The 13,311-nt window shown below is 35.4% G+C and overlaps 1 protein-coding gene and 1 long non-coding RNA gene across 3 annotated transcripts in view; one reads left to right on the top strand and one right to left on the bottom strand.

The window, feature by feature from the left end:
* LOC147583275 (uncharacterized) overlaps positions 1-7,208 on the bottom strand; it is an 83,843-nt gene extending 76,635 nt beyond the window's left edge. The window contains exon 1 of the long non-coding RNA XR_015247743.1: positions 4,592-7,208. This is a non-coding gene — a long non-coding RNA (uncharacterized LOC147583275). The remainder of the gene's footprint in view (positions 1-4,591) is intronic.
* Positions 1-13,311, top strand: part of CFAP69 (cilia and flagella associated protein 69) — a 62,674-nt gene that overhangs the window by 5,216 nt on the left and 44,147 nt on the right. For both annotated transcript variants that reach the window (XM_086696543.1, XM_025929744.2), the window contains exons 2-5: positions 5,832-5,891; positions 7,952-8,017; positions 10,375-10,484; positions 13,129-13,205. In XM_086696543.1, the coding sequence (XP_086552669.1) occupies positions 5,832-5,891; positions 7,952-8,017; positions 10,375-10,484; positions 13,129-13,205 (313 nt within the window). The remainder of the gene's footprint in view (positions 1-5,831; positions 5,892-7,951; positions 8,018-10,374; positions 10,485-13,128; positions 13,206-13,311) is intronic.

Genomic DNA, 13,311 nt, shown 5'->3' with positions numbered 1-13,311 from the left:
ACCCATGAATTCTGAGATCATGACCTGAGCTAAAGTCAAACATGTAACCGACTGAGCCACCCAGGTGCCCCTATGCATTTGTTTTTTGTTAGATTCCACATGTGAGTAAAATCATATGGTATTTGTCTTTCTCAGTCTGACTTAATTCATTTAGCATAATACCCTCTAGGTCCATCTGTGTTGTCACAAATGGCACAATCTCATACTTTTTATGGCTGTGTAATATTCCATTACATGTATATACCAAATCTTCCTTATCCATTTGTCTATCAGGGATACTTAGGTTGCTTCCATATCTCGACTATTGTAAACATTACAATGCTACAATAAGCACAGAGGTGCATATATCTTTTCAAATCAGTGTTTTTGTTTTCTTTGGGTAAATTCCCAGTAGTGTAATTATTGGATCATGTGATAGTTCTTATATTTTTAACTTTTTGAGGAACCTCCATACTGTACCAATTTATGTTATTGCCAACAGTGTAGGAGGATTCCTTTTTCTCTACATCCTCACCAACACTTGTAATTTCTTGTCGTTTTTTTTTTTTTTTTTTGCTTGTTTTTAGCCATTCTGACAGGTATAAGGTGATAGCTCACTGGTTTTGATTTGTATTTCCCTGATGATTAGTGATATTGAGCATCTTTTCATGTATCTGTTGGTCATTGATATGTCTTTAGAAATGTATTCTATTTAGGTCCTCTGCACGTTTTTTAATTGGATTATTTGGGGATTTTTGCTGTTGTAAAAGTTCTTTATATATTTTGGATATTAACCCCTTATCAGATATATCATTTGCAAATATCTTTTCCCATTCTGTAGGTTGCCTTTTTGTTTTCTTGATGGTTTTCTTTGCTGTGCAAGACAAAACATATTGATGTCATAGGAAAGCAGGAGATTTTGTGTTTTATTCAATACCATATCCTTAGCAACTAGAACAATGTCTGACACAGTGTAGATACTCAAAAATGTTTGTGGAATAAATAAATTGTGATTACTTGGACTGCATAAGTATCATGGCTTAGCTTCCTTGCCCAAATTTGCTCTCCCTCTGAGAACCTCCACAATCTTCTAGTTGAAGTCCTATCGTGCCATTGTATGTAATACTGCCATGGACTGTCGTTAAAATTGCCTACCCTGGTTTTGGGGTAATTGCTAGAAATAACCTCAGTGGTCAGTTGAGAAGTCAGGCAGAGAACTAAGGTGCAAAGAACCAGCACTCCTGCATCAGACAGACCTGCTAGCCCAGGTACTAGCTATGTGACCTTAACAAGTTAGGTCTCAATGCCCCAGTTTCATCAACTCTATATGGTAAAGTCAAGGACCAGTTAAGATATGAAGTTTAAAAAAGGGGGTGGAGGGGCCTGCCTGGCTCTGTTGGTAGAAGATGCAACTCTTGATCTCAGGGTTGTGAGTTCAAGCTCCATGTTGGGCATGGAACCTACTTAGGAAAAAAAAAAAAAAAGAAAAAGGATATAAAGTGCCAGAGACAGACACATAAAAGGACCACAGTAAATGTTAGTTCCTTTCCCCATAACCATGTATCAAATGAGCAGGATTTCTCCCCTTTGACATGTCCCGTGGTAAAATGGGAAAATAAATTTATCCTGTAACTGTAAGTAAAGGTCTAATTTTCTTCAAAACAGTTTATTAGACTTGATCTTAAAATGTTTTGTTAAATGTTTTTACAATTCTCTATAAACATGTTAACAGCAATTATTTTCATGTTTACATCTGTATGTCCTCTTTTGCTTCATTCTGCTGTGTGATCTCATTTACCCAAACTCTTCCAATTATTACTTTAAGTCTCTGATTTGGAAATCTCTACCCCCCAATTTAACTTATCTCTAGCCTCAACACAGGCCTCTTCCTCCAGCCTTCCCTGTCTCCGCAAAGGGTGACACTACTTCTATAATTGCCCAAGCCCAGGAGCATCATCACCTTTTCCTCTCTCTCCCACCAAATCAAATCACTCTTTAAGTCCCACAGACTCTACCTCCTTGATGTTTTTCCTTCCATTCCCTGTTGTCGGCCTGGGTTGCCAGTACCTTAGTCAAGGCCTCAAGTTACAGATGTCTCCTACCTCCTTTCCAGTTCAGCCTAGACCTTTCCAGTTCAGTCTCTACTCAGCAAACAAAATTGCCTTTTTATTGTTACACTCCTCTGGTTAAAGCCTGTGGAAATAAAGACCACCCTGATGAGAATAAGCAGGCACTATTTAATATACAGAGCTTGCTATATAGGAAGTCAGCCAGCATAACTTACATTTGGCAGAGACGCTAAGGCAGGCAGGGAAGCTTTGTAGTGAAAAAAGGGAAAGCTTCTGGTATGCTCTGTTTGGAGGTTGTTGCCATGGGGAAGCTGGAGGTGGGCTAGCTACAAACAGGGCATTCTATGTGATTGATTTGGGAAGCATATTTGGGTTTCTCTGGTGGTCCTACATAGCAATATGAGGGGCAAAAAATAGGGAATCTGGCAATCATTGCCAAATTCTGACTTTCCTGAGCAAATGGCTCCTGGGTTTGGTTGCTGCAGAGATTACAGGCTAGACGTCTGTTGCCATATGTAGTCTGGCCATTGTCTGTTTATATATCCAGTCTCTCAAACCATTCAATATTTTTGAAGATCTTTAGCATAGGATACGTACAAGGCATTCTGTAAAGTGGGGTTAATAATAGTATCTACCTCATACAATTCAATTAGCAAATACGTGGAAAGTACAACTGTACCTGGAAATAGACATCACCATCATTGTTATGATCATTATTATTATTATTCATGATTTGACCTCTACTTACCTAATTAGCATCATCTGTAGCCACTATCCTTTGCACTATATCTTCCTCCCCATCCTCAAAATGCTTCTTCTTTTGCCTCCAGGCCTTCACATATGCTATTCCCTGTCTCCACCTCTCAAACCTTCAGTTCATCTCACAGATCCTACTCCTTCTCACCTCTCCCTGCCAATTACTTTTTACAGCAACTGTGTCATGCCTTCTGTGCTTCCAGTCTGTGTGCTTCCAGAGCACGCCTTTCAGCATGCAGGGAGCATTTTGTAGCTTTTTATCTGTATTACTTGTATTCCATGCCAGACTGATAGCTACTTGAGGTCAGAGCAGTGTTGTTCCCCACACTTAGCACAGTTTCTGAAACATAGAAGCTGCTTCTAAATATTGATGGAAGGAGGAACGGGCTAAAGGAGGGAGGGCAGGAGAAGTCTTAAAAATACAATAGATGCTTAGCAAGTAACACACAGAGTAGCATGAAGTAATCAACATAAATCTGAAAGGAATCTATGCTTTAACCTTTACTACTCTCTGTTTCTTAATAAAAGTTATACCTGCTCACTTGGGAAAAACAATTCTGATAATACATGCAGGTATTAAAAAGAAAATGTTGCATTGACTTTTCATTTCAATATGCTTTCCAACCTTCAAAAACAATATTGCAGAAAATCTGAAAACAAAAACCTCTTTTTTCCAAGAGGAAGAAAGAAGACAACGGAGGTAGTGGCAGATGGCACTGAACTCAAATCTTAAAAGACAAAATTCTATTATTCATCAACTTTTTTGGTAACAGTAAATTTAATAATTTAAACAATTTAACAGTAAAATATAAAAGTTTTTAAGGATAACCATAATACCAGATAAAGATCAGTATTTAGGAAATCTTTTTTGATTATTAATTTTTTTGGTAAAAAGCATTTGGAGTTAATAAACTCACTCAGATACTTACCCTACAAACTTAAAATTAGAACACTTTACTGAAAATTGTTTTTTTGTTTGTTTGCTTTTTTTAAGTTTATTTATTTGAAAAAGACAGAGAATCTTAAGCAGGTCTCTACACTGATATTATGGAGCCGGATGTGGGGCTCGAACTCGAGCCATGAGTTCACAACCTAAGCCGAAACCAAGAGCAGGACACCTGACCAACTGAGCCACACAGGCACCCCTGAAAATTGTTTTTGAAAGACATTGCCTGAAATTAGAATATATGAGTTTGTAATTGTGAAAGGAAAGGAAATTCTAGACTTAAGAGGGAATAGAATAATATCTATGTAGACATAGGGAAAGATATGTATTATAGATTTAGAAATCAAAATACAATGGTGTTAACACTAAGTTAAATTATATATTTATACATGTAAACAAAAATAGAAAGTAGCATATAAAAATAAATATATAAAAACAAAATATATATAAAAGTAGATGTATTTAGATGATAGGAATAAGTAGGATTTTCTTCCCTTTTGAATTTTTTTATATCATCATCTTTCATATAATTTTTTTGAAGTTATTTTTTTTATTTAAAAAAAATTTTAATGTTTATTTATTTTTGAGAGAGAGAAAGCCCACATGAGCAGGGAAGGGGCAGAGAGAGGGGGACAGAGGATCTGAAGTGGTCTCTGCTGATGTGTGTGCTCTCTCTCTCAAAATAAATTAATAAACTTAAAAAAGGTTAAAAAAAAAAGGGAAGAAAACGTCATGCAACAAAGCATTAATCCCCAAAACTGAATTTAAAATGTGGAGATTTTTGTATAAGTACTTAAATTTGGGATGATAGCACTTCCTGTTTCCTTCTCCGCTTACCTACAAATAACTTCATATGCCAGGCCCAGTTTCTGGAGCTGGGGTGCCAGAAAACAAAAGTCTTTGCCTTGAGTGAGCTTTGGGGAGGGTGTGGTGGGGGATAAACATGCAAACCATTCTAGAACCATGATGGGAATTGTAGTGGATAAAGAACTTAGGGTGCTATGGGAGCACAAAGGAAGGACATTTGTTCTATCCTTTTCCTTCCCTTGGGGAGGCAATACCTGAGCTGAGTTTTGAAGCACCCGTGGGGTTTAACCAAGGGAAGGAAAATAGAGGAGGGGTGAGGGGCACTAATGGAGAGTAACTGAATGATTTAGATGGGTTATGTTCAGAATTGAGTTTTATTATTCACCATAGAGTAGAGGACCACATAGAGTAGAGGACCATGATGAAGGGTGGGAGAGTAGAGGCACTGAGAACAGCAGGATACCTTCACAACTCTGTGAATAAATCAGTTGCGCTCAAGAAATTTTTAAAATGTAAAATCTATAGAACTTGGAAATTCTGTTTTCTAATGTTGATGACTGTAAGAATGCTGGTACCAACTGAGAAAGGGGATACCTAGTTCAGGAAGATGATCTCCTACCTACAGTTTAGAAGCGAGTCTTATGTATATCTGCATAGACAAACTCAATGTATTGTGCATGTGTGGGATGTGGAATATATATGTACTGGATCATTTCATTTTCTAAAGCATGGAAGTGCGATTATTACAGGTGTTTTGAAATTTAAAGACAATAAGATTATAAGATAATACTAGAATTCAAGAGGCATTTTTAATATTTTTTTCAACTCCAAAATTTATTTACTCCTATAAGGTCTCATCTGCTTTTTGTTCTCCCCTCCATATCTTTTATAGAAATTGAAGTATAGTTGACATGTAATGTTGCATTAGTTTCAGGTGTACAACATAGTCATTCCACAAGTGTATAGTTAATGCTATGCTCATCACAAGTGTAGCTGTTGTCTGTCACCATGCAATACTGTTAGAATACCATTCACTCTATTTCTTATGCTGTATGTACTTTTCATCCCTGTAACTTATTCCATAGCTGGAGGTCTCTATCTCTAACTCCCCTTTACCCATTTTGCCCATCCCTCCATTATCCCTTTCTCCTCACTATCTTTTTGTCATAAGATACTTTTAAGTTGCTGAGGGATAATATCATAGAAAAATAGTGTGTTTGATGTGATTTCTTGATTCTCATGACACAGAATTGTAAGAGTCGTATGTTTTTTAGGGTGCTTTCAAGACCATGGACCTAAACCGCGTCATCAAACTCCTTGAAGAAACTGATAAAGTAAGCTTTGAGAGAAAATTTCTCTACTGTATCACTTATAAACTATGATTTCCCTGAAAGGTAACATGTATTCCCCCAAAATAAGTCTTGTTTATTCCTTTTTGTTGAAAACATTTCAAATAGGAACATTTCTCATATTCAAGGACTGTTTAAATTTAGTATGAATGTGTTTTACCTGGTATGGAGGCTGGAGGAGATTTCATTTGGTTTTGTGGGATGGACAAATCTATGGTAGATATAAACAGAAGGTATCAAGAGTACAGGAAGACTCCTCCAGCCTCTATTAATTGCTTGTTACCAAAAAGGATGTGGGGAACAAGAGTAGAAAAGGTGATTCATGATGTACTACTTAAAATTACCTGACATGAAATCTGGATATATACACACTCAGACATATTCATAAGTTAATCTACTTTGAGAGGGATCTTATACAGAATGGAATGGAAATAAAATTATTTCAGATCTGAGACTCACAGTGGAGAGTGTAGGCATTGGGAGGAAGGATAATAAATGCATTTCATGCATGCTCACACACCACACTCTCCTGACATTACCCAGGAATCGATTGCATGCCTAAAAGCCAGCACACACCATAACATGACTACAGGATGAAGATTTCATGCTTTTAATATGTGGAAAATGGGTTGATCATGGTAGAGTCAATCAAAAAAAAGTGTCTAGTGATTAGTAGGCCAAAAATTTAGTTACTGTGTTAGCATTTTTTAGTCTCACATTTTCACATAGAGAAAAAGCACAATAATAATAATGGCCCTTATAAGAATAATTTATCTCTTGCTGGCTGTGTTTGTTGTGAAAGTTATTTTTAATTTTGAATGTGCCTTCATTAAAAAAAAGAAAACCCAACTACATAGAGTTCCAACTAGTTTTTAAATAAAGGTAGACCAAAAAAAAAAAAAATGTATAGAAAATGCCACAGCTTCTTACGAACAATTTAATAACTTTAAAAGGACAGTGTGATTCAGTTATGAAAACAAACATATCACTGTATTGAGTTTTGTTTTTGTTTCTTTGTTTTGTTTTTTGAGTTTTGTTTTAACTTGCTGAAGATGTTTGTGCCATTACACTGGGCTTGGTTTAGAGGTTAAAAATACAATTTCTACAGTCAGATAGCCAACTTTGACTCCTAACACCTTCAGTTACTAGCTAGGTGATTTTGGACAAATTAGCGTTTCCACTTGAGTTTCCTATTCTGGAAAATAGAGATAGTAATGGTACCTTCCTAATAGGGTTATTTTAAAAATTAATTAAATGACATGTATCAATAGAGCATAATGGTGCATGGCATAGAAAAATGCTCAGTGAGGGGCGCCTGGGTGGCGCAGTCGGTTAAGCGTCCGACTTCAGCCAGGTCACGATCTCGCGGTCCGTGAGTTCGAGCCCCGCGTCAGGCTCTGGGCTGATAGCTCAGAGCCTGGAGCCTGTTTCCGATTCTGTGTCTCCCTCTCTCTCTGCCCCTCCCCCGTTCATGCTCTGTCTCTCTCTGTCCCAAAAATAAATAAATGTTGAAAAAAAAAAATACATCTTTAAAAAAAAAAAATGCTCAGTGAATTCAAGTATTGTTAATATTATTAATGGAAACAAATGCTGCTTTTATATTAATCTAGTTTTGATTCTCAATTTCCTAATCAAATTAAAAAAAATATTTTTAACGTTTATTCATTTTTGAGAGAAAGTGCGAACAGGGGAGGGACAGAGAGAGAGGGAAATATGGAATCTGAAGCAGGCTCCAGGCTCTGAGCTGTCAGCCCGGAGCCCAGCCCAACACAGGGCTCGGATCCATGAACTGTGAGATCATGACCTGAGCCGAAGTCAGACACTTAACCGACTGAGCCACCCAGGTGCCCCTTCCTAATCAAATTTAAATGATATATTTATTTTTACCTTCACTGTTTGAGGAAATATTTTATAATGCTTGCATTATAATATAGTAATTTAATAATTAACAGTTTCAATTTACTTTCTTTTTATATTCAGGAAAATTTTTAATATTTCAACATATTTAACAGTACAAAAGAACTAAAATAGATAACTTGTTTTAGGATGATTTAGAAGAAGAACAACTTAAATCTGTCAAGAAACTGGTGCAGTGTTATCAGAATGGACTTGTATCCTTTACATATATCTATATCTGTATCTAGGTCTTTATGGGTTTGTTTCATTTATCCTGAAATGGGAGAATTTTTATTAGAAAATGTATTCATTTCCTCTTGCTGCTATAACAAATTACCCCAAACTTAGTGTCACCAAACATCCTAAAGCTTTTTCTTACAGTTCTTGAGGTCACAAGTCCAAAATCAGCCTCACTGGGCTGACGTCAGGTGCTGGCAGGGCTGGTTCCTTCTGAAGGCTCTAGATGTGAATCCCTGTCTTTGCTTTTCCCAGCTTTTAAGGTGGCCGGCATTCCTTGGCTCATGGCCCCTTCCTCAGAGTAGCACCACTCTCATCTCTGCTTCTGTGGTCACATCTTTTGTGATCCTCTCCTGCCTCTCTCTTTCCCATGTAGAACCCCTGTGATTACTTTGGGCCTACCTGGATAATCTCGGATAACAGTCCCATCTCAAGGCTTTTAACATAATCACATCTGAAAAGTCCCTTTGCCATGTAAGGTAACATTTGCATTCCAAGTTCTAGGAATTAAGGTATGGACAACTTTGGGCAATCCATTATTCTGTCTACCACAGAAAATATCTAACATTTTGTATTTTTCACAGAATTATATTTTTTGTTTACCAGGGAATATAAAATTGAAGAAACACTATAATGCGATTAACTCTGCACAGATAATGGCAATTTTTAAAAAGTATATTTATTTATTTTGAGAGAGAAGGAGCACAAGCAGGGGAGAGAGGCAATGAGAGAGGGAGAGAGAGAAAATCCCAAGTAGGCTCTGTGCTCCACACTGAGCCCAATGCAGGGCTTGATCTCACAACTGTGAGATTATGACCTGTGCCAAAAGAGTCACTTGACAGGTGCCCCAATGGATGTAGTTAGGAGGGTCAAGTCAAAGTCTTATTTTTACCAATTTACCTGATTATTTGTACTGTTGATAAACGTACTAACTTCTCCACCTCTTAAGAAAATAGGGATAACAGCACCTCATCATGTTGTTAGGAAGGCTAGATAATGTACATGCAGGTGCTTGATAACCTGCAAAACATTATATAAATATATTATTTCCACTGTATATACCACCCTGATCAGAATATGTGGAAACCAGTGCAGCTCAAAACTGTGTTTAAGAACCAGTTTATTGTTGGGTGGTTGTTGTTGTTGTTACTGTTTTAACCTTTGCATATATTAGCTATTATAAAAGGCAGTGCAATTGTCACAGGAAACTCTCACTCTCTGTAGTCATCTTACCAGATTGGTAACAGAGAGTTCCAGAACTGGCTGTTATGCACCAGGTGGGGTTTTGTTTGTTTGTTTGTTTGTTTTTAATGTTCATCTATTTTTGAAAGGGAGAGAGTGGGAGCAGAGCCAGGTAGGGGTAAAGAAAGAGGACAGAGGATCCAAAGCAAGCTTTGTGGTGACAGCAGAGAGCCTGATGTGGGGCTCAAACCCACCAACCATGAGGTCATGACCCGAACCAAAGTTGGATGCTTAACTGACTGAGCCACCCAGGCACCCACCAATTGGGGTTTTTAAATAGATAAAAGGTGCTGTTACCTCAAGATTTAGAGAAGATAAATTTTGCTTTTAGACTAATATAAAAGCAAAATTTTTATTTCATTAGTTTTTTCTTAATGTTTATTCATTTTTGAGAGAGAGACAGAATGAGTGGGCAAGGGGCAGAGAGGGAGACACAGAACTTGAAGCAGGCTCCAGGCTCCCCACTGTCAGCACAGAGCCCCATGCAGGGATCAAACTCACTAACCATGGGATCATGACCTGAGCTGAATCTGGATGCTTAACTGACTGAGCCACCCAGGTGCCCCTCATTTCATAAGTTTTAAATGAAATAAAATCTCAGCCAATTTACAACATAAAAGTAAGAACATGCATCTGAATAATGTTAATAAAATAAATAAGGTAGGTTTGGGTTGCTTATTCTGGAGCAGTGTATGTTTTGTGTGTGTGTGGGGGAAACAAAGTATAAAACTGAGCTATTATTTTTTTCTATGTGTTATTTCTTATTGCCAATAGTAAGTTATTTATCAGCTGAATCCATGGTGTAGTAGTTGGTAATCAAATTCTAAAGGTGTGGTAAGGGAAAATGATATTTTGAATAAGTGATTACTGAGACAAAAATTAAATAATATTCCTAAAAAATATATGGTTCCAAGTTTTCGTCTTTAGACTTCAAAATTAGTATAATTAAAAGTGTCAAAAAATAAAAAATAAAAGTGTCAACCACATTTAACAAAATAGATGGAATTCTATAGACTTTCTTGAGAGAAGTGCTATAGAGTATGTTAATAAAAATATTAATCTTAATTTTATTTCTTAACTAAAAATATTAAAGCCCCTAAGGGATTTAGCACAAATATTTAAAATTCTGAATCTGTGTGCAGAAAAAATTGAAAACCAGCCCCACTTTATAGAATCTGCATTTAATATCCTAAAATTATGTGGGTAAGTTTTTTTCTTTAACTTTATTTTACATTAGCATGTAGCAGATTATTATATTTTATTTTATGTTACAAAGATATGCATCATGGTATAGTATGTGATAAAGAACTCAAAAACTTCACTGGATCACTTGATTCCAGTTGATATTTCAGAGGTGGTCAATTTTATTGTAATGGGAGATTCTAGCCACAAGAGATTAAACTATATTAAAATTTTTTCTCACAATAAGTTGCTCTCAAGTTAATGATAAATGCGAGATGAAAGCCAGAAGTTATGATTTTTTTAGAGAATTTTTGAGAAAATTTATGAACAATACTAAATAGTTTGCCTAGTATTTTTTTCTCTGTTTAGAAAATTTGGCTCTCAAAGATATATTAACTTCTGAGTCATGTTTATTGATTTTTCAAATTCCAATGAAGAATAAAATGTCACCAGTTATTTTTGGTATATATATTTTAAATGTAAATTAGAGGTCAGCATTATAAAATTAATATATTCTATCCTCCATACTATTGTTTCTTCACCCATTTGGGGCAACTAGGAATATCTTCTGCTTCCTTGCTGCCACATAGTAGCTAATCAAGACATCCATTTTTAGGTTTCAATATAATATAGTAGAGGAGATTTCTCAAAGTAGGAATAAACCTTTCTGATAATTTAACCTTCTAAATCTTTCTAACAATTCAACTTTTTAAATAGCATGTTTCTTTTAATACACAAATAACACTAGTAGGAGCATATATATATGGTAGTTTTAACTCTCACTTTTAGGTTTAGTAGCAATAATATTATAAAATTTTATAACTATATACATTTAATTTCTTTGATATCTGAATAAAATAATCAAAAATCATTTATTGAATACCTTTACCATACCTTACTTTTTAATACAGACCATGAAAAAAAAAAGAAGTAAATTATTGCTCTGGTGCTTTTAAATAACTTTTTTTTTTTAATATGAAATTTATTGTCAAATTGGTTTCCATACAACACCCAGTGCTCATCTCAACAGGTGCCCTCCTCAATGCCCATCACCCACTTTCCCTTCCCTCCCACCCCCCATCAACCCTCAGTTTATTCTCAGTTGTTAAGAGTCTCTTATGGTTTGGCTCCCTCCCTCTCTCTCTTTTTTTTTAATGTACTAATTGCAAATTATGATATTGATGTGGATTATATTGTTATCATTTCAAATTCTGAGGCTCTGCAAGTCCTAGAATACCAGGTTTATAAGCATTACTTTCAACAGCAATTCTCTTATGGAGCTTGACCAAGAACTGGTTCTGTGTGAAAGCTGCAACTGAATATTTCCTTACATAATATGACAGACTTGAATTGCACTCTTCACTTTCCCTCATATTTCATAATTATTCAAATTATTTAATAGTTTTCTTTCATAATTTCTGCTTTCATCCTGCATTTCTCCATACCTCACCCTCACATGATTGATTCTTTCCTCAAGACATTTTTGGGAGATAAAAACACTGAAAATAAAAAATAAAACCTAGCCTTTCTGTTTTTGGTGCCTATGTTTTTCTCACTACATCAGAGATGTAATGCATATTATTTTCATAACCTTTTGGGGGGAACTTTTCTAGCTTTATCTTTTAGGTTGTTTTCTTTGGTAGAAAAGTTTGAGGACAAAAGGTAATTTTAGAGTTCTTCACTTTAGAGATTCAACAACGAGCTGGATAACAAGTAATAAGTTACTGGTTTCAAATGAAAAGTTCTAACAAACACTAAAAAATGAATCTCTGTGGCATTTATAAAATTGTGCTTTTCAAAGCTTTCCCTTGAAATATCTTTAAATTTTTCTTGAAAAGCATGAATTAAAAGTCCTATAGAGAGGATATATTATACTTTATATAGTACAGGAGATTCAAATTTTGAACTCATGAAATGCCAAAATAGTTAATATTTTGTATTTAAGAAATAACTTTTATCTCTCCTTTCACATTTAGACTAATGACTTAGGTTTGAATGCCCTGCTTTTTATGATTTTTAAATAAATTATTTTCAAATAGCTTTGCTTATAGTAGCTGTGAAATAGAAGTCTAATATAATTAATATTTGTTAACTTGGATTCTTTAGAGTCTTAAAAAGTGTATTTGTTATTTTGTGGATGGTAACAAGGATCCAGTTAATCCAGTTAATAAGGAAAATCCAGTTAATAAGGAAAAGGTCACTAACCTTTGAGAACAAATAGACCATTCATCTATCAGATTTTCAGAACTTTAAAAGCCCCTGAGCAGAGCAGTTTTCAAGTTCTAGGTAAGCCGAGGTCTGTGATTTGTATCTGATTATTCAGTGTCTTCCTAATTTTGATAGAGGTATACGTGTAATCCATTATTACTTTGCCTTCAGAGAGAAAAGAGGATTCTTAAGTTTTTTATTTATACAGTGTTGCAAGATGGCTTTCTTAACCTTTGCCTTTTATGTCCATCTCTCTTTATTTTTATAAGCCTATTTTCCTTCTGGTCACTTAGTTAGAAAGAAAAATTTTTTTGATGGTTGCCAATTCTCCCAGGGCTACAGAATAGGATATTATTTTCATTGTTTTCTTTAGAAAGGAAGATTTCTCATACTTTACAAATGGCTCAATTACAGACTTTATTAAACATAATTCATTTGTTCTTCATTCTTACTGAAGCTTGCCATTTTTGAAAAAGAAAGTATCGGATGAAATAACATATGCTGAAGATACTGCTAATTCAATCGCTCTTCTGGGTAAGTTAAGATTTCCTTAAGGTAGAGGGGTGTAACATATGACAGGCCCTACTGTCAAGAAAAAAAGTGTCTTATATACTAAGTCTTAGAGTTCCTCAAATGTAGG

This window comes from Puma concolor, chromosome A2 (assembly GCF_028749965.1).
Source record: "Puma concolor isolate L17-30 chromosome A2, mPumCon1.1.hap2, whole genome shotgun sequence".
In the NCBI taxonomy this organism is placed as follows: domain Eukaryota; kingdom Metazoa; phylum Chordata; class Mammalia; order Carnivora; family Felidae; genus Puma; species Puma concolor.
Note: the sequence above shows the minus strand (reverse complement) of the source record. Positions and strands in the feature narration are given on the sequence as shown.